General features: G+C 45.6%; 2 protein-coding genes across 2 annotated transcripts in view; one reads left to right on the top strand and one right to left on the bottom strand.

Annotated features, from left to right (window-relative positions):
• LOC116356317 (uncharacterized) overlaps positions 1-22,417 on the bottom strand; it is a 124,655-nt gene that overhangs the window by 51,192 nt on the left and 51,046 nt on the right. The window lies entirely within an intron of this gene.
• The window catches only part of LOC116356290 (sodium/potassium/calcium exchanger 1-like), a 49,450-nt gene continuing 43,376 nt past the window's right edge, over positions 16,344-22,417 (top strand). Inside the window, exons 1-2 of the mRNA XM_031801367.1 lie at positions 16,344-18,250; positions 19,223-19,422. Of these exons, the coding sequence (XP_031657227.1) occupies positions 17,353-18,250; positions 19,223-19,422 (1,098 nt within the window). The 5' untranslated portion in view covers positions 16,344-17,352. The remainder of the gene's footprint in view (positions 18,251-19,222; positions 19,423-22,417) is intronic.

Raw genomic sequence — 22,417 nt, 5'->3', positions numbered from 1 at the left:
GATATACCTGCTGGAGGGCGTGCTACAGGTGGGTGATGCTATGGTGACCAGCGAGCTGAGATAAGGGGGGACTTTACCTAGCAGGATCTTGTAGATGACATGGAGCCAGTGGGTTTGGCGACGAGTATGAAGTGAGGGCCAGCCAACGAGAGCGTACTGGTCGCAATGGTGGATAGTATATGGGGCTTTGGTGACAAAACGGATGGCACTGTGATAGACTGTATCCAATTTGTTGAGTAGGGTATAGGAGGCTATTTTGTAAATGACATCGCCGAAGTCGAGGATTGGTAGGATGGTACATTTTACAAGGGTATGTTTGGCAGCATGAGTGAAGGATGCTTTGTTGCAAAATAGGAAGCCAATTCTAGATTTAACTTTGGATTGGAGATGTTTGATGTGGGTCTGGAAGGAGAGTTTACAGTCTAACCAGACACCTGGGTATTTGTAGTTGTCCACGTATTCTTAGTCAGAGCCGTCCAGAGTAGTGATGTTGGACAGGCGGGCAGGTGCAGGCAGCGATCGGTTGAAGCGCATGCATTTAGTTTTACTTGTATTTAAGAGCAATTGGAGGACACGGAAGGAGAGTTGTATGGCATTGAAGCTTGCCTGGAGTGTTGTTAACACAGTGTCCAAAGAAGGGCCAGAAGTATACATAATGGTGTCGTCTGCGTAGAGGTGGATCAGAGAATCACCAGCAGCAAGAGCGACATCATTGATGTATACAGAGAAGAGAGTCGGGCCAAGAATTGAACCCTGTGGCACCCCCATAGAGACTGCCAGAGGCCCGGACAGCAGACCCTCCGATTTGACACACTAAACTCTATCAGATAAGTAGTTGGTGAACCAGGCGAGGCAATCATTTGAGAAACCAAGGCTGTCGAGTCTGCCGATGAGGATGTGGTGATTGACAGAGTCGAAAGCATTGGACAGATCAAAGAATACGGCTGCACAGTAATGTTTCTTATCGATGGCGGTTAAGATATCGTTTAGGACCTTGAGCGTGGCTGAGGTGCACCCATGACCAGCTCTGAAACCAGATTGCATAGCAGAGATTCAAAATGGTCGGTAATCTGTTTGTTGACTTGGCTTTCGAAGACCTTAGAAAGGCAGGGTAGGATAGATATAGGTCTGTAGCAGTTTGGGTCTAGAGTGTCTCCCCCTTTGAAGAGGGGGATGACCGCAGCTGCTTTCCAATCTTTGGGAATCTCAGACGACATGAAAGAGGTTGAACAGGCTAGTAAAAGGGGTGGCAACAATTTTGGCAGATCATTTTAGAAAGAGAGGGTCCAGATTCTCTAGCCCGGCTGATTTGTAGGGGTCCAGATTTTGCAGCTCTTTCAGAACATCAGCTGACTGGATTTGGGAGAAGGAGAAATGGGGGAGGCTTAGGCGAGTTGCTGTGGGGAGTGCAGTGTTGTTGACTGGGATAGGGGTAGCCAGGTGGAAAGCATGGCCAGCCGTAGAAAAATGCTTATTGAAATTCTCAATTATAGTGGATTTATCAGTAGTGACAGTGTTTCCTATCTTCAGTGCAGTGGGCAGCTGGGAGGAGGTGTTCTTATTCTCCATGGACTTTACAGTGTCCCAGAACTTTTTTGAGTTAGTGTTGCAGGGAGCAAATTTCTGCTTGAAAAAGCTAGCCTTGGCTTTTCTAACTGCCTGTGTATAATGGTTTCTAGCTTCCCTGAAAAGCTGCATATCACGGGGGCTGTTCGATGCTATTGCAGAACGCCACAGAATGTTTTTGTGTTGGTTAAGGGCAGTCAGGTCTGGGGAGAACCAAGGGCTATATCTGTTCCTGGTTCTAAATTTCTTGAATGGGGCATGCTTATTTAAGATGGTTAGGAAGGCATTTTTTTAAAATAACCAGGCATCCTCTACTGACGGGATGAGATCAATATCCTTCCAGGATACCCCGGCCAGGTCGATTAGATAGGCCTGCTCGCTGAAGTGTTTCAGGGAGTGTTTGACAGTGATGAGTGGAGGTCGTTTGACCACTGACCCATTACGGATGCAGGCACTGAGGCAGTGATCGATGAGATCTTGGTTGAAGACAGCAGAGGTGTATTTAGAGGGCAAGTTGGTTAGGATGATATCTATGAGGGTGCCCGTGTTACGGCTTTGGGGAGGTACCTGGTAGGTTCATTGATCATTTGTGTGAGATTGAGGGCATCAAGCTTAGATTGTAGGATGGCTGGAGTGCTAAGCATGTTCCAGTTTAGGTCGCCTAGCAGCACGAGCTCTGAAGATAGATGGGGGGCAATCAGTTCACATATGGTGTCCAGAGCACAGCTGGGGGCAGAGGGTGGTCTATAGCAGGCGGCAACGGTGAGAGACTTGTTTTTAGAGAGGTGGATTTTTAAAAGTAGAAGTTCAAATTGTTTGGGTACAGACCTGGATAGTAAGTAGGACAGAACTCTTCCCATAGCAACGATTAAAACATTCCCTAACCAGAAACCGTGGATTAATGGCAGCATTCGCGTGAAACTGAAAGCGCGAACCACTGCTTTTAATCAGGGCAAGGTGACTGGTAACATGACCGAATACAAACAGTGCAGCTATTCCCTCCGCAAGGCTATCAAACAAGCTAAGCATCAGTATAGAGACAAAGTAGAATCTCAATTCAACGGCTCAGACACAAGAGGTATGTGGCAGGGTCTACAGTCAATCACAGACTACAAGAAGAAAACCAGCCCAGTCACGGACCAGGATGTCTTGCTCCCAGGCAGACTAAATAACTTTTTTGCCCGCTTTGAGGACAATACAGTGCCACTGACACGGCCTGCAACGAAAACATGCGGACTCTCCTTCACTGCAGCCGAGGTGAGTAAGACATTTAAACGCGTTAACCCTCGCAAGGCTGCAGGCCCAGACGGCATCCCCAGCCGCGCCCTCAGAGCATGCGCAGACCAGCTGGCCGGTGTGTTCACGGACATATTCAATCAATCCCTATACCAGTCTGCTGTTCCCACATGCTTCAAGAGGGCCACCATTGTTCCTGTTCACAAGAAAGCTAAGGTAACTGAGCTAAACGACTACCGCCCCGTAGCACTCACTTCCGTCATCATGAAGTGCTTTGAGAGACTAGTCAAGGACCATATCACCTCCACCCTACCTGACACCCTAGACCCACTCCAATTTGCTTACCGCCCAAATAGGTCCACAGACGATGCAATCTCAACCACACTGCACACTGCCCTAACCCATCTGGACAAGAGGAATACCTATGTGAGAATGCTGTTCATCGACTACAGCTCGGCATTCAACAACACCATAGTACCCTCCAAGCTCGTCATCAAGCTCGAGACCCTGGGTCTCGACCCCGCCCTGTGCAACTGGGTACTGGACTTCCTGACGGGCCGCCCCCAGGTGGTGAGGGTAGGCAACAACATCTCCACCCCGCTGATCCTCAACACTGGGGCCCCTACAAGGGTGTGTAGATAACGTCGGATTACCAACAACGACGAGACGGCCTACAGGGAGAAGGTGAGGGCCCTCGGAGTGTGGTGTCAGGAAAATAACCTCACACTCAACGTCAACAAAACTAAGGAGATGATTGTGGACTTCAGGAAACGGCAGAGGAACAGTAGTGGAGACAGTAGTGGAGAGGGTAGTAAGTTTTAAGTTCCTCGGCATACACATCACAGACAAACTGAATTGGTCCACTCACACAGACAGCATCGTGAAGAAGGCGCAGCAGCGCCTCTTCAACCTCAGGAGGCTGAAGAAATTCGGCTTGTCACCAAAAGCACTCACAAACTTCTACAGATGCACAATCGAGAGCATCCTGGCGGGCTGTATCACCGCCTGGTACGGCAACTGCTCCGCCCACAACCGTAAGGCTCTCCAGAGGGTAGTGAGGTCTGCACAACGCATCACCGGGGGCAAACTACCTGCCCTCCAGGACACCTACACCACCCGATGCTACAGGAAGGCCATAAAGATCATCAAGGACATCAACCACCCGAGCCACTGCCTGTTCACCCCGCTGTCATCCAGAAGGCGAGGTCAGTACAGGTGCATCAAAGCTGGGACCGAGAGACTGAAAAACAGCTTCTATCTCAAGGCCATCAGACTGTTAAACAGCCACCACTAACATTGCGTGGCTGCTGCCAACACACTGACACTGACACTGACTCAACTCCAGCCACTTTAATAATGGGGATTGATGGGAAATGATGTAAAATATATCACTAGCCACTTTAAACAATGCTACCTAATATAATGTTTACATACCCTACATTATTCATCTCATATGCATACGTATATACTGTACTCTATATCATCTACTGCATCCTTATGTAATACATGTATCACTAGCCACTTCAACTATGCCACTTTGTTTACATACTCATCTCATATGTATATACTGTACTCGATACCATCTACTGTATCTTGCCTATGCTGCTCTGTAGCATCACTCATTCATATATCTTTATGTACATATTCTTTATCCCCTTACACTGTGTATAAGACAGTAGTTTTTTGGGGAATTGTTACTTGTTGGTTATTACTGCAATGTCGGAACTAGAAGCACAAGCATTTCGCTACACTCGCATTAACATCTGCTAACCATGTGTATGTGACAAATAAAAATGTGATTTGATTTGATTGATTTTATATTTGCAGTAGATTGCAACACCGCCCCCTTTGGCAGTTCTATCTTGTCTGAAAATGTTGTAGTTAGGGATGAACATTTCTGAATTGTTGGTGGTCTTCCTAAGCCAGGATTCAGACACAGCTAGAACATCCGGGTTGGCAGAGTGTGCTAAAGCAGTGAATAAAACAAACTTAGGGAGGAGGCTTCTAATGTTAACATGCATGAAACCAAGGCAATTACAGATACAGAAGTCATCAAAAGAGAGCGCCTGGGGAATAGGAGTGGAGCTAGGCACTGCAGGGCCTGGATTCACCTCTACATCACCAGAGGAACAGAGGAGGAATAGGATAAGGGTACGGCTAAAAGCAATGAGAATTGGTTGTCTAGAACGTCTGGAACAGAGAGTAAAAGGAGGTTTCTGGGGGCGATAAAAGTATAAAGTAAAGCTTCAAGGTATAATGTACAGACAAATGTATGGTAGGATGTGAATACAGTGGAGGTAAACCTAGGTATTGAGTGATGATGAGAGAGATATTGTCTCTAGAAACATAATTGAAACCAGGAGATGTCACAAGCTAGCATAGGATGGAGGTCTGTTTTTAGCCACCTCGTGCGTTTCAATCGGTAGGATTAGTGGGGTTCCGTGTGGTAGAGGGGATCAATCCAATTCGCAAAAAAATAAATTTGATATAGTTATAGAGGCCCAAGAAAAAAGAAAAAAATTGTCCAATAGGTCTATTCAGACAGCAGCCGATAAGACAGCTAACGATTAGCGGACCGCAGGTAACGTCGCGACGGAGGAGCCAGCTGGATAACTCCCTCGGGCAGATAACGTCGGTAGTCCAGTTGTGAAGGCCTGGTGGGGCTCCGCGTTGGCAGTAAAACGGGTCCGGATAGGTGATTGTAGCCAGGAGTGACTGATGGAACTCTTCAGCTGGCTAGCTCCGAAATAATTGATGTTTGCTCCGGAATTGACGTAAGCCGATAGTCACACAGATAGCAGCTAGCTAGCTGCGAAATCCAGGTATAAATGTCCAGAGCTTGCGGTTGAAATCCAGGGACATGTAGAGGAAAATAGGTCCGGTACGTTCCAGTCCGAGCCGCGCCGTACAAAACTGCCGATAGATTTTTGAGCTAAAAGATAGCTGATGACCACAAACCGTGGTTAGCTGAATACTAACGATTAGCCAGTAAAGAACTAGTTTCTGGCTAGCTTCTGATTAGCTTCTGGTTAGCTTCAGGCTAGCTTCTGGCTAGCTTCTGGTTAGCTTCTGGTTAGCTTCCTGGCTAGCTTCCTGGCTAGCTTCTGGTTAGATTCTATGGAGGATTACAGATTAGGTAAATAATACTTTATTTTTTTTAAATATATAAATTGGTGAGGCGGGTTGCAGGATTTGAAGATGAGTTTATGGAAAATAAAAAAAATATATATAAAAAGGTATGCGAAGAAAGTTGTAAATATATATATATATTTACATATACGGGACACGACAAGACGAGGACAAAAGACGTCTGACTGCTATGCCATCTTGGATAAGAGTAACTTAATGATGGTGTTGGAGTTGTGTGTGGCCATGCAGTCATGAGTGAACAGGGAGTACAGGAGTGGACTGAGCACGTACCCCTGAGGGGCCCCCGTGTTGAGGATCAGCGTGGCGGATGTGTTGTTACCTACCCTTACCACCTGGGGGTGGCCCATCAGGAAGTCTAGAATCCAGTTGCAGAGGGAGGTGTTTAGTCCCAGGGTCCTTAGCTAAGTGATGAACTTTGAGGGCACTGTGGTGTTGAACGCTGAGCTGTTGTAAATTAATAGCATTCTCACATAGGTGTTCCTTTTGTCCAGGTTAGAAAGAGCAGTGTGGGGTGCAATAGAGATAGCATAAGGTTGAAAATGTCAGTAAAGACACTTGCCAGTTGGTCAGCTCATGCTCGGAGCACACGTCCTGGAAATCAGTCCGTGTAAATTTTGACCTGTTAAAAAGGTCTTTCTCACATTGGCTGCAGAGAGAGTGATCACACAGTCATACTGACCAGCTGATGCTCTCATGCAGGTTTCAGTGTTACTTGCCTCGAACCGAGCATAGAAGTTATTTAGCTCGTCTGGTAGGCTCGTGTCACTGAGCAGCTATCGGTTGTGCTTCCCTTTGTAGTCTGTAATAGTTTGCAAGCCCTGCCACATCTGACGAGCATCGGAGCCGGTGTAGTACAATTCGATCTTAGTCCTGTATTGACACTTTGCCTGTTTCATGGTTCGTCGGAGGGCATAGCAGGATTTCTTATAAGCTTCCTGGTTAGAGTCCCGCTCCTTGAAAGCGGCAGCTCTACCCTTTAGCTCAGTGCGACTGTTGCCTGTAATCCATGACTTCTGGTTGGGGTATGTACGTACAGTCACAGTGGGGACAACGTCATCGATGCACTTATTGATAAAACCAGTGACTGATGTGGTGTACTCCTCAATGCCATTGGAAGAATCCCGGAACATGTTCCAGTCTGTGCAAAACAGTCCAGTAGTTTATCATCTGCTTCATGTTTGTTATAGACAGAGTCACTGGGGCTTCCTGTGTTCTTTTGCATACCTTAATCTTTTATTTTTATTGGCCAATCTGAGATATGGCATTTTCTTTGCAACTCTGCCAAGAAGGCCAGCATCCCGGAGTTGCCTCTTCGATGTTGACGTTGAGACTGGTGTTTTGCAGGTACTATTTAATGAAGCTGCCAGTTGCGGACTTGTGAGGCTTCTGTTTCTCAAACTAGATACTCTAATGTACTTGTCCTCTTCCTCAGTTGAGGCCCTCAGTTCTGCACCGGGGCCTCCCACTCCTCCCACTCGGCATTCTATCTCGCAACAAAGCCTCCTTCACTCATGCTGCTAAACATACCCTTGTAAAACGGACTATTCTACCGATCCTTGATTTCGGCGATGTCATTTACAAAATAGCCTCCAACACTCTACTCAGCAAATTAGATGCTGTCTATCACAGTGCCATCCGTTTTGTCACCAAAGCCCCATATACTACCCACCACTGTGACCTGTATGCTCTCGTTGGCTGGTCCTCGCTTCATATTCGTCGCCAAACCCACTGGCTCCAGGTCATCTATAAGTCTTTACTAGGTTAAGCCCCGTCTTATCTCAGCTCAATGGTGACCATAGCAACACCCAAATGTAGCACACGCTCCAGCACGTATATCTCGTATATCTGGTCATCCCCAAAGCCAACACCTACTTTGGCCACCTTTCCTTCAAGTTCTCTGCTGCCAGTAACTATAACGAATTGCAAAAATCACTGAAGCTGGAGTCTTATATCTCCCTCTCTAACTTTAAGCATCAGCTGTCAGAGCAGCTTACCAATCACTGTACCTGTACACAGCCAATCTGTAAATAGCACACCCAACTACCTCATCCCCATATTGTTATTTATTTTTGCTCTTTGCACCCCAGTATCTCTACTTGCACATCATCATCTGCACATCTATCACTCCAGTGTTAATGCTAAATTGTAATTATTTCACCACTATGGCCTATTTATTGCCTTACCTCCCTAATCTTACGACATTTGCACACACTGTATACAGATTATTCTATTGTGTTATTGACTGTACATTTGTTAATCCAATGTGTAGCTCTGTGTTGTTGTTTTTGTCGCAATGCTTTGCTTTATCTTGGCCAGGTCGCATGCGTAGTTGTTCTCAACTGGCCAACGTGGTTAAATAAAGGTGAAATAAAAAATGTTTAAAAAGGAGAGTAGATGGACCTGGGTCAGAAGGATAGTAGATGGGACCTGGCTACATAGGGTCAGAAGGATAGTAGATGGGACCTGGCTACATAGGGTCAGGAGGATAGTAGATGGACCTGGCTACATAGGGTCAGAAGGATAGTAGATGGACCTGGCTACATAGGGTCAGAAGGATAGTAGATGGACCTGGCTACATTTAATTTTACCTTTATTTAACCAGGCAAGTCAGTTAAGAACACATTCTTATTTTCAATGACGGCCTGGGAACAGTGGGTTAACTGCCTGTTCAGGGGCAGAACGACAGATTTGTACCTTGTCAGCTCGGGGGTTTGAACTCGCAACCTTCCAGTTACTAGTCCAACGCTCTAACCACTAGGCTACGCTGCTGCCCCATAGGGTCAGAAGGATAGTAGATGGGAGCTGGCTACATAGGGTCAGAAGGATAGTAGATGGGACCTGGGTCAGAAGGATAGTAGATGGACCTGGCTACATAGGGTCAGAAGGATAGTAGATGGGACCTGGCTACATAGGGTCAGAAGGATAGTAGATGGACCTGGCTACATAGGGTCAGAAGGATAGTAGATGGGAGCTGGCTACATAGGGTCAGAAGGATAGTAGATTGGACCTGGCTACATAGGGTCAGGAGGATAGTAGATGGGAGCTGGCTACATAGGTTCAGAAGAATAGTAGATGGGACCCTGCTACATAGGGTCAGGAGGATAGTAGATGGGACCTGGCTACATAGGGTCAGAAGGATAGTAGATGGGACCTGGCTACATAGGGTCAGAAGGATAGTAGATGGAACCTGGCTACATAGGGTCAGAAGGATAGTAGATGGGACCTGGCTACATAGGGTCAGGAGGATAGTAGATGGACCTGGCTACATAGGGTCAGAAGGATAGTAGATGGGACCTGGCTACATAGGGTCAGAAGGATAGTAGATGGATCTGGCTACATAGGGTCAGGAGGATAGTAGATGGGAGCTGGCTACATAGGGTCAGGAGGATAGTAGATGGGACCTGGCTACATAGGGTCAGAAGGATAGTAGATGGTACCTGGCTACATAGGGTCAGAAGGATAGTAGATGGGACCTGGCTACATAGGGTCAGAAGGATAGTAGATGGGACCTGGCTACATAGGGTCAGGAGGATAGTAGATGGGACCTGGCTACATAGGGTCAGAAGGATAGTAGATGGGACCTGGCTACATAGGGTCAGGAGGATAGTAGATGGGACCTGGCTACATAGGGTCAGAAGGATAGTAGATGGGACCTGGCTACATAGGGTCAGGAGGATAGTAGATGGACCTGGCTACATAGGGTCAGAAGGATAGTAGATGGGACCTGGCTACATAGGGTCAGAAGGATAGTAGATGGATCTGGCTACATAGGGTCAGGAGGATAGTAGATGGGAGCTGGCTACATAGGGTCAGGAGGATAGTAGATGGGACCTGGCTACATAGGGTCAGAAGGATAGTAGATGGTACCTGGCTACATAGGGTCAGAAGGATAGTAGATGGGACCTGGCTACATAGGGTCAGAAGGATAGTAGATGGGACCTGGCTACATAGGGTCAGGAGGATAGTAGATGGGACCTGGCTACATAGGGTCAGAAGGATAGTAGATGGGACCTGGCTACATAGGGTCAGGAGGATAGTAGATGGGACCTGGCTACATAGGGTCAGAAGGATAGTAGATGGGACCTGGCTACATAGGGTCAGGAGGATAGTAGATGGGACCTGGCTACATAGGGTCAGGAGGATAGTAGATGGGACCTGGCTACATAGGGTCAGAAGAATAGTAGATGGGACCTGGCTACATAGGGTCAGGAGGATAGTAGATGGACCTGGCTACATAGGGTCAGGAGGATAGTAGATGGGAGCTGGCTACATAGGGTCAGGAGGATAGTAGATGGACCTGGCTACATAGGGTCAGAAGGATAGTAGATGGGACCTGGCTACATAGGGTCAGAAGGATAGTAGATGGGACCTGGCTACATAGGGTCAGAAGGATAGTAGATGGGACCTGGCTACATAGGGTCAGGAGGATAGTAGATGGGACCTGGCTACATAGGGTCAGGAGGATAGTAGATGGACCTGGCTACATAGGGTCAGAAGGATAGTAGATGGGACCTGGCTACATAGGGTCAGAAGGATAGTAGATGGATCTGGCTACATAGGGTCAGGAGGATAGTAGATGGGAGCTGGCTACATAGGGTCAGGAGGATAGTAGATGGGACCTGGCTACATAGGGTCAGAAGGATAGTAGATGGTACCTGGCTACATAGGGTCAGAAGGATAGTAGATGGGACCTGGCTACATAGGGTCAGACGGATAGTAGATGGGACCTGGCTACATAGGGTCAGAAGGATAGTAGATGGACCTGGCTACATAGGGTCAGAAGGATAGTAGATGGACCTGGCTACATAGGGTCAGAAAGATAGTAGATGGACCTGGCTACATAGGGTCAGAAGGATAGTAGATGGGACCTGGCTACATAGGGTCAGAAGGATAGTAGATGGGACCTGGCTACATAGGGTCAGAAGGATAGTAGATGGGACCTGGCTACATAGGGTCAGAAGGATAGTAGATGGGACCTGGCTACATAGGGTCAGAAGGATAGTAGATGGACCTGGCTACATAGGGTCAGAAGGATAGTAGATGGACCTGGCTACATAGGGTCAGAAGGATAGTAGATGGGACCTGGCTACATAGGGTCAGAAGGATAGTAGATGGGACCTGGCTACATAGGGTCAGAAGGATAGTAGATGGGACCTGGCTACATAGGGTCAGAAGGATAGTAGATGGACCTGGCTACATAGGGTCAGAAGGATAGTAGATGGACCTGGCTACATAGGGTCAGGAGGATAGTAGATGGACCTGGCTACATAGGGTCAGGAGGATAGTAGATGGGACCTGGCTACATAGGGTCAGAAGGATAGTAGATGGGACCTGGCTACATAGGGTCAGAAGGATAGTAGATGGGACCTGGCTACATAGGGTCAGGAGGATAGTAGATGGGACCTGGCTACATAGGGTCAGGAGGATAGTAGATGGACCTGGCTACATAGGGTCAGGAGGATAGTGCACCTGCAGACAACAAAATAACATTAATATAAATTACAATTAATTGTCTCACCCCTGTCAGTCTGTCTTTACACAGCTCAGTGAAAGGTACATGCCTGCCTCCCATATATTTATACACTACCGGTCCATAGTTACAACATCTACTTATTCAAGGGATTTTCTTTATTTTAAAAATGTCTACATTGTAGAATAATAGTAAAGACATCAAAACTATGAAATAACACATATGGGATCTCATAAGTGACCAAAAAAGTGTTAAACAAATCAAAATATATTTTATATTCTTCAAAGTAGCCACCCTTTGTCTTGATGACAGCTTAGCACACTCTTGGCATTCTCTCAACCAGCTTCACGAGGTGGTCACCTGGAATGCAGTCAATCATTACTTTAAGACATGAAGGTCAGTCAATCTGGAAAATTTCATGAACTTTGACATTTCTTTAAGTGCATGATTCCATGTGTTATTTCATAGTTTTGATGTCTTCACTATTATTCTACAATGTAGAAAAGAGTAAAAATATAGAAAAACCCTGGATTGAGTAGGTGTGTCCAAATTCTTGACTGGTACTGTATGTGTCCCTCAGTGTTTGTCATTGGTGTTACCATCTTGAAAATCACTTATTACAAAGATAAACATGCCCTTGTGCATTCCCTCCAAAAACGTAGCATGCAAAATTAGCTACAAATTAGAAAGAGGATTGCAGTGTCACCTGGTGAACTTAATTTAAATGGAAGGAAATTACATTAAGCAAAATTATTAATCACGTCACTATTACATATTTTTTTAGGTGTTATTGACCTTAAATTTGAGCATCTTTGGCCTCCATGTCTGAAACTCCTCATGTACAGTGCATTGGGAACGTATTCCTCTCTTTTTTCCACATTATTTTCCAGCCTTATTCTAAAATGGATAAAATATTTTTTTCCTCATCAATCTACAAACAATACCCTGTAATGAGAAAGCAAAAACATTTTTTCCATTTTTGCAAAAAGTGAGATTACATTTTTATATATATATATATATATATACTATACTATATATAAATTATATACATTTGCCAAAATGTCTAAAAACAAGTTTTTGCTGTTTCGATATGGGGTATTGTGTAGGAGGGCGTATTGCCGAGGAAAAAAACAAATTAATCCATTTTATAATAAGTCTGTAACGTAACAACATGTGGAAAAAGTCAAGTGGTCTGAATACTTTCTGAATGCAGTGTACTTTCTACTCCTGCTGGTGCCACAATGTTACCCTAATGGAGCTACCAACCCTAACATCTCTCCTCAGCCTGCTCCTCAGTCTGCTCCTCAGCCTGCTCCTCAGCCTGCTCCTCAGCCTGCTCCTCAGCCTGCTCCTCAGCCTGCTCCTCAGTCTGCTCCTCAGCCTGCTCCTCAGCCTGCTCCTCAGCCTGCTCCTCAGCCTGCTCATCAGCCTGCTCCTCAGCCTGCTCATCAGCCTGCTCCTCAGCCTGCTCCTCAGCCTGCTCCTCAGCCTGCTCCTCAGCCTGCTCATCAGCCTGCTCCTCAGCCTGCTCATCAGCCTGCTCCTCAGCCTGCTCCTCAGCCTGCTCCTCAGCCTGCTCCTCAGCCTGCTCATCAGCCTGCTCATCAGCCTGCTCATCATCCAGCACCCTGTTACATTGCTGCTTGTAGCTATATTTCAACTTGTCTTAGCTCCAATGTTCAATCAGTAGTTGAAGCTATATAATAATCTCTTTAAAGTATCATGAAACCAATAATTATATTAAACCCCCCTCAAAATGTCAAACTGACAATTTATCTTGATGCTGTTGGAATAAAATAAATACCACCAATTAAAACATTTGCATTAGGCTATCAAAACAATTAAATGAAATGGTTGATATAGCTACAGGCTTAATGAGAGTGAGAGTGACGATCAACACAAGAGTGACAATAGGGATAATCCTATTAGAAGTCTTCAGGTACAGAGGGGTATTAGTTATAATTCTGATCCACTGTGAAGACCTCTATCTGTCCCCCAGTGTGTCCTATGTGAACCTGCCGTGAACCGTACCCTACAGCTCTACGGTGAACCTCTCCACTGTTTGTGCCAATGCACCCCAGCTGTGGAGAAATTACACCTCCTCATCTGGTACCAGGTAGGACTGAGTGTACAGCTAGATAACTTCAGGTAGGACTGAGTGTACAGCTAGATAACTTCAGGTAGGACTGAGTGTACAGCTAGATAACTTCAGGTAGGACTGAGTGTACAGCTAGATAACTTCAGGTAGGACTGAGTGTACAGCTAGATAACTTCAGGTAGGACTGAGTGTACTTCTAGATAACTTCAGGTAGGACTGAGTGTACAGCTAGATAACTTCAGGTAGGACTGAGTGTACAGCTAGATAACTTCAGGTAGGTCTGAGTGTACAGCTAGATAACTTCAGGTAGGACTGAGTGTACAGCTAGATAACTTCAGGTAGGACTGAGTGTACATCTAGATAACTTCAGGTAGGACTGAGTGTACAGCTAGATAACTTCAGGTAGGACTGAGTGTACAGCTAGATAACTTCAGGTAGGACTGAGTGTACAGCTAGATAACTTCCTTTTTCGGACCTAGAAAGTTGTCCATTTTATGTTAACATTTTGATAATAGATTGGAAATATTATGCATGATAGCAACATTTGTGATTTTAGAAAATGATACAGAATACTGTATATATTATGTGAAGACATTGTTTTACTGTATATTAATGTTTTGACAACATTTATAAATCAAATCAAATGTTATTGGTCACATTCACATGGTTAGCAGATGTTAATGCGAGTGTAGCGAAATGCTTGTGCTTCTAGTTCTGACAATGCAGTAATAACCAACGAGTAATCTAACCTAACAATTCCACAACTACTACCTCATACACACAAGTGTAAAGGGATAAAGAGTATGTACATAAAGCTATATGAATGAGTGATGGTACAGAACGGCATAGGCAAGATGCAGTAGATGGTATCGAGTACAGTATATACACATGAGATGAGTAATGTAGGGTATGTAAACAAAGTGGCATTGTTTAAAGTAGCTGGTGATACATGTATTACATAAAGATGCAGTAGATGATATAGAGTACAGTATATACATATGAGATGAGTAATGTAGGGTATGTAAACATTATATTAAGTAGCATTGTTTAAAGTGGCTAGTGATACAGTATATTTTACATCAATTTCCATCAATTCCCATTATTAAAGTGGCTGGAGTTGAGTCAGTGTGTTGGCAGCAGCCATTCAATGTTAGTGGTGGCTGTTTAACAGTCTGATGGCCTTGAGATAGAAGCTGTTTTTCAGTCTCTCTCTCCCTGCTTTGATGCACCTGTACTGACCTCACCTTCTGGATGATAGTGGGGTGAACAGGCAGTGGCTCGGGTGTTTGTTGTCCTTGATGATCTTTATGGCCTTCCTGTGACATCGGGTGAGTGCTTTTGGTGACAAGCCAAATTTCTTCAGCCTCCTGAGGTTGAAGAGGCACTGCTGCGCCTTCTTCACGACGCTGTCTGTGTGGGTGGACCAATTCAGTTTGTCCATGATGTGTATGCCGAGGAACTTAAAACTTGCTACCCTCTCCACTACTGTTCCATCGATGTGGATAGGGGGGTGTTCCCTCTGCTGTTTCCTGAAGTCCACGATCATCTCCTTAGTTTTGTTGACGTTGAGTGTGAGGTTATTTTCCTGACACCACACTCCGAGGGCCCTCACCTCCTCCCTGTAGGCCGTCTCGTCGTTGCTGGTAATCAAGCCTTCCACTGTAGTGTTGTCTGCAAACTTGATGATTGAGTTGGAGGAGTGCATGGACACGCAGTCATGGGTGAACAGGGAGTAGAGGATGAGAACGCACCCTTGTGGAGCCTCAGTGTTGAGGATCAGTGAAGTGGAGATGTTGTTTCCTCCCTTCACCACCTGGGGTCAGCCCGTCAGGAAGTCCAGGACACAATTCCAGAGGGCGGGGTTTGAGCCCCTTGGTCTCAAGCATAATGATGATCTTGGAGGGTACTATGGTGTTGAATGCTGAGCTCTAGTCATGTGAACACCATTCTTACATAGGTATTCCTCTTGTCCAGATGGGATAGGGCAGTGTGATGGCGATTGAATTGTCTGTGGACCTATTGGGGCGGTAAGCAAATTGAAGTGGGTCTAGGGTGACAGGTAAGATGGAGGTGATATGATCCTTGACAAGTCTCTCAAAGCACTTCACGATGACAGAAGTGAGTGCAACGGGGCGATAGTCATTTAGTTCAGTTACCTTTGCATTCTTGGGTACAGGAACAATGGTGGACATCTCGAGGCATGTGGACACGGCCGGGGATGCCGTCTGGGCCGGCAGCCTTGCGAGGGTTAACACGTTTAAATGTCTTTCTCAGGTCGGCCACGGAGAAGGAGAGCCCACACAGTCCTTAGTAGTGATCTTTACTTTTCACTCTCTTTCTATTGCTCACTATAGCCACGTATTTATTGAATACAACAGGGGGCAATAGCCTAATGACTCATAGTAACATGTACATGTATGGCCTGCTCCTTATCCCCAGACACTCATGTCTCAATGTGATAATAATTATCCTGACATTAAAGAGACGGAGGATTTATTATTCAAAAAACTGTTCATCTGTTGTCACCTGTTGCTTAACCTGTCATGTCTGGGCCCATATTCATAAACAGGTCTCAGAGTAGTAGGAGGGCTGATCTGGGGTCAGTTTAGCCATATAGACCATAAACCAGTCACAGAGTAGTAGGGGGGCTGATCTGGGGTCAGTTTAGCCATTTAGACCATAAACCAGTCTCAGAGTAGTAGGAGGGCTGATCTGGGGTCAGTTTAGCCATTTAGACCATAAGAAATAAGATTAAATGGACGCTTTATGCATACGGAACCTGATTCATTCAAACTTGGTGTTTCCTTCCCTTTACAACAGGTTGGGGAGGAGCTGGATTCTTCCCTGAATCACTCTGCCAGCGTCCTGTATTCTGAATCACTCTGCCAGGGACCTGTATTCTGAATCACTCTGCCAGCGACCTGTATTCTGAATCACTCTGCCAGCGTCCTGTATTCTGAATCACTCTGCCAGCGTCCTGTATTCTGAATCACTCTGCCAGCGTCCTGTATTCTGAATCACTCTGCCAGCGTCCTGTATTCTGAATCACTCTGCCAGCGTCCTGTATTCTGAATCACTCTGCCAGCGACCTGTATTCTGAATCACTCTGCCAGCGTCCTGTATTCTGAATCACTCTGCCAGCGTCCTGTATTCTGAATCACTCTGCCAGGGACCTGTATTCTGAATCACTCTGCCAGCGACCTGTATTCTGAATCACTCTGCCAGGGTCCTGTATTCTGAATCACTCTGCCAGCGTCCTGTATTCTGAATCACTCTGCCAGCGTCCTGTATTCTGAATCACTCTGCCAGCGTCCTGTATTCTGAATCACTCTGCCAGCGTCCTGTATTCTGAATCACTCTGCCAGCGACCTGTATTCTGAATCACTCTGCCAGCGACCTGTATTCTGAATCACTCTGCCAGGGACCTGTATTCTGAATCACTCTGCCAGGAACCTGTATTCTGAATCACTCTGCCAGGGACCTGTATTCTGAATCACTCTGCCAGGGACCTGTATTCTGAATCACGCTGCCAGGGACCTGTGTTCTGAATCACTCTGCCAGGGACCTGTGTTCTGAATCACTCTGCCAGCGACCTGTATTCTGAATCACTCTGCCAGGGACCTGTATTCTGAATCACTCTGCTAGGGACCTGTGTTCTGAATCACTCTGCCAGGGACCTGTGTTCTGAATCACTCTGCCATTACTCATCTCACCCTAACCCTAACCCTGTATTCTGAATCCAATTCAATGGTGCAATTAACGACTTCTCAGGCTGAGGAGTGAGTTTACAAATCCATACCTGTTAAAGTCCACAATCACCATCTCTTCATAAATGTATTGTACCCAAAGGAAGAGACTGCAGCTGAGCCGAGTCATATTCCTCCTGTCTGGTGTTCTACTGTGTTGTCTCTACCAGCTGTCTATCACCTCCAAGCTCTCCCCAGGACCCTGGCCCCATGCCCTGCCCCAAATAGGTGAGGGGTCTGGGGATGGAGAGGGACTGACAGGGGCCCTCCTGGAGGCTGCATTGGAGACCTTAAGGGAGGAGGGACACAGTGTTGACACACAAGAGGAGGAAATGATAGATGTGGTGACAACTGAAGTGTCCGATTATTACTCCGAGACGACTACAGATGATGTCACACCATCCACTACCACTGAGGTCTCATCATCATCATCATCATCAGTGACTACAATCCGGACTATCGTTCACTGTATATATGTAGACCTGGAGCCTCCCATTCAGATCCCCACCCTTCCCAACCCACCACCCACCCATCTAGTCCCCAACACCACCCAATCCTCCCCTGCCGACCCGGGGGACGCCCCTCATCAGAAAGGAGAGTACCCGACTGATATCTTCTCCGTGGAGGACCGGAGACGAGGCTGGGTGTCGCTTCACATCTTCGGGATGATGTACATGTTCGTCTCACTCGCCATTGTGTGTGACGAATTTTTTGTCCCTGCGCTCGGCGTCATCACAGACCAGCTCGCCATCTCCGACGACGTGGCCGGGGCAACCTTCATGGCGGCAGGAGGCTCCGCTCCGGAGCTGTTCACCTCGCTGATTGGCGTGTTCATCTCTCATAGCAATGTGGGCATCGGGACGATCGTGGGGTCTGCGGTGTTCAATATCCTGTTCGTCATCGGCATGTGTGCCATCTTCTCCAGGGAGATGCTGCACCTCACCTGGTGGCCCCTGTTCAGGGACGTCTCCTTCTATATCATAGGTAATAATATACTATCACATGTAAAGGCAGATGCTGCACCTCAGCGCTTTTTGCATCAGCAGTTGTCAAAGTGCATAACAGTAACTCGGCTCTGGCCTCAGAGAGCAAAGGTAGAAGCGAGAGCACAGTGGCCAGGAGAAACTACCTAGAAGGAAGAAACCTACTGTACAGAGGAACCTGGCTCAGAGGGGCTATATTCCTCTGGCTGTACCAGGTGGAGATTAAGAGTACATGTGGCCATCAAGGCCAGATAGTTTCTGAGTCCAGAGGACGGGAGAGAAGAGGTTCCACTCATAAATAAATGATAGTGTAAGGATAAAGGCCAGCACTCACTGGCATATAATATAAAGGCCAGCACTCACTGGCATATAATATAAAGGCCAGCACTCACTAGCATATAATACAAAGGCCAGCACTCACTGGAATATAATATAAAGGCCAGCACTCACTGCAATATAATATAAAGGCCAGCACTCACTGGCATATAATTGCAATTGAAGCTATTTGGGATGCAACTATTATTCACAACATGATAATTTACCTAACTTCTAACCTCTTGCTGTGTCCTCTAACCTCTTGCTGTGTCCTCTAACCTCTTGCTGTGTCCTCTAACCTCTTGCTGTGTCCTCTAACCTCTTGCTGTGTCCTCTAACCTCTTGCTGTGTCCTCTAACCTCTTGCTGTGTCCTCTAACCTCTTGCTGTGTCCTCTAACCTCTTGCTGTGTCCTCTAACCTCTTGCTGTGTCCTCTAACCTCCTGCTGTGTCCTCTAACCTCTTGCTGTGTCCTCTAACCTCTTGCTGTGTCCTCTAACCTCTTGCTGTGTCCCCTAACCTCTTGCTGTGTCCCCTAACCTCTTGCTGTGTCCTCTAACCTCTTGCTGTGTCCCCTAACCTCTTGCTGTGTCCCCTAACCTCTTGCTGTGTCCCCTAACCCCTTACTATTGATGAATTAACATCTATATTGTTTTCAGACCTGATCATGTTGATAATCTTCTTCCTGGACAACACCATCATGTGGTATGAGAGTATAATGCTGGTGGCTGGCTACAGCTCCTATGTCTGCTTCATGAAGTACAACGTTCAGCTGGAGGCAGCATTCAAGAACCAGCTCAGGAAACATCAGCACATCATTAATATCATCACTGTGGCTGTTGAGGATGAACCTGATAAGGTACATTTTATTTGCATTTATTTATTTAACTAGGCAAGTCAGTTAAGAACACATTCTTAAGAGTATACAGGAGAACTTACAATACTGTTCAAAACTCTGGGGTCACTTAGAAACGTCCTTGTTTGTGGGTTTGATTATGGCTCAAAATGGCCAGAAACCAAGAACTTTCTTCTGAAACTCGTCAGTCTATTCTTGTTCTGAGAAATGAAAGCTCAACGTCAACAGTGAAGAGGCGACTCCGGGATGCTGGCTTTCTAGGCAGAGTTGCAAAGAAAATGCCATATTTCAGACTGGCCAATAAAAAGAAAAGATTAAGATGGGCAAAAGAACACAGACACTGGACAGAGGAACTCTGAAGACCAGCATCCGGGAGTCGCCTCTTCACTGTTGACGTTGAGACTGGTGTTTTGCGAGTACTATTTAATGAAGCTGCCAGTTGAGGACTTGTGAGGCGTCTGTTTCTCAAACTAGACACTAATTTTTTGTTATTTATTCATTTCACCTTTATTTAACCAGGTAGGCCAGTTGAGAACAAGTTCTCATTTACAACGGTAACCTGGCCAAGATAAAGCAAAGCAGTGTGACACAAACAACAACACAGAGTTACACATGGGATAAACAAGTGTACAGTCAATAACACAATAGAAAAGTCTATATACAGAGTGTGCAAATGGCGTAAGGAGGCAAGGCAGAAAATAGGCCATAGTAGCAAAGTAATTACAATTTAGCAGATTAACACAGGAGTGATAGATGAGTAGATGATAATGTGCAAGTAGAGATACTGGAAATACTGGTGTGCAAAAGAGCAGAAAAGTAAATAAAACAATATGGGGATCAGGTAGGTAGTTGGATGGGCTATTTACAGATGGACTATTTACAGATGGACTATTTACAGATGGGCTATTTACAGATGGGCTATTTACAGATGGGCTATTTACAGATGGACTATTTACAGATGGGCTATTTACAGATGGGCTATTTACAGATGGGCTATTTACAGATGGGCTATTTACAGATGGGCTATTTACAGATGGGCTATTTACAGATGGACTATTTACAGATGGACTATTTACAGATGGACTATTTACAGATGGACTATTTACAGATGGACTATTTACAGATGGACTATTTACAGATGGACTATTTACAGATGGGCTATTTACAGATGGGCTATTTACAGATGGGCTATTTACAGATGGGCTATTTACAGATGGGCTATTTACAGATAGGCTATTTACAGATGGGCAATTTACAGATGGGCTATTTACAGATGGACTATGTACAGATGGGCTATTTACAGATGGGCTATTTACAGATGGGCTATTTACAGATGGGCTATTTACAGATAGACTATGTACAGTTGCAGCGATCGGTAAGCTGTTCAGATAGCTGATGCTTAAAGTTAGTGAGGGAGATTTAAGTCTCCAACTTCAGCGATTTTTGCAATTTATTCCAGTCATTGGCAGCAGAGAACTGGAAGGAAAGGCGGCCAAAGGAAGTGTTGGCTTTGGGGATGACCAGTGAGGTATAACTGCTGGAGCTCGTGCTATGGGTGGGTGTTGTTATCGTAACCAGTGAGCTGAGATAAGGCGGAGCTTTACATTGCAGAGACTTATAGATGACCTGGAGCCAGTGGGTCTGGCGACGAACATGTAGCGAGGACCAGCCAACGAGAGCATACAGGTCGCAGTGGTGGGTGGTACAAGGGCTTTGGTGAAAAAACGGATGGCACTGTGATAGACTGCATCCAGTTTGCTGAGTAGAGTGTTGGAGGCTATTTTGTAAATTACATCGCCAAAGTCGAGGATCGGTAGGATAGTCAGTTTTACGAGGGTATGTTTGGCAGCATGAGTGAAGGAGGCTTTGTTGCAAAATAGGAAGCTAATTCAATATTTAATTTTGGATTGGAGATGTTTAATATGAGTCTGGAGGGAGAGTTTACAGTCTAGCCAGACACCTAGGTATTTGCAGTTGTCCACATATTCTAAGTCAGAACTGTCCAGAGTAGTGGTGATAGTCGGGCGGGCGGGTGCGGACAGCGATCAGTTTAAGAGAATGAAATGTACTTATCCTCTTGCTCAGTTATGCACCGGGGCCTACCACTCCTCTTTCTATTCTGGTTAGAGCCAGTTTGCGCTGTTCTGTGAAGGGAGTAGTACACAGCATTGTACGAGATCTTCAGTTTTTTTTGCCTTCATTTCTCAGATCAAGAATAGACTGACGAGTGTCAGAAGAAAGTTATTTGTTTCTGGCCATTTTGAGCCTGTAATCAAACCCGCAAATGCTGATGCTCCAGGTACTCAACTAGACTAAAGAAGTCCAGTTTTATTGCTTCTTTAATCAGAGCAACAGTTTTCAGCTGTGCTATCATAATTGCAAAAGGGTTTTCTAATGATCAATTAGCCTTTTAAAATGATAAACTTGGATTAGCTAACACAACGTGCCATTGGAACACAGGAGGGATGGTTGCTGATAATGGGCCTCTGTACACCCAGGTAGATATTCCATTAAAAATCAGCAGTTTTCAGCTACAATAGTCATTTACAACATTAACAATGTCTACACTGTATTTCTGATCAATTTTATGTTATTTTAATGGACAAAAAATGTGCAGGAAATTTCTAAGTGACCGCAAACTTTTGAATGGTAGTGTATATTGGAACTATTTTTGGTATAGTGTTCCTTTGTTACAGATACTGTCACGATGTTCGTCTGACCAAGACGCAGCGCGATATGAGTTCCACATACTTTAATATTAGTGAAACTTAACCAAACAATAAACAATAAACAATAAACAAACCGTGACTACTGAGGTGCTATGTGCACTAACTCCAAACATAAACAATATCCCATAACCCACAGGTGGAAAACATGCTACTTAAGTATGATCCCCAATTAGAGACAACGATTACCAGCTGCCTCTAATTGGAAATTATACCAAAACCCCAACATAGAGGCAGCGTAGCCTAGTGGTTAGAGGCAGCGTAGCCTAGTG

The sequence above is a fragment of the Oncorhynchus kisutch genome, linkage group LG22 (genome assembly GCF_002021735.2).
Source record: "Oncorhynchus kisutch isolate 150728-3 linkage group LG22, Okis_V2, whole genome shotgun sequence".
Lineage (NCBI taxonomy): Eukaryota > Metazoa > Chordata > Actinopteri > Salmoniformes > Salmonidae > Oncorhynchus > Oncorhynchus kisutch.
This window is presented reverse-complemented; position numbering and strand designations above follow the sequence as displayed.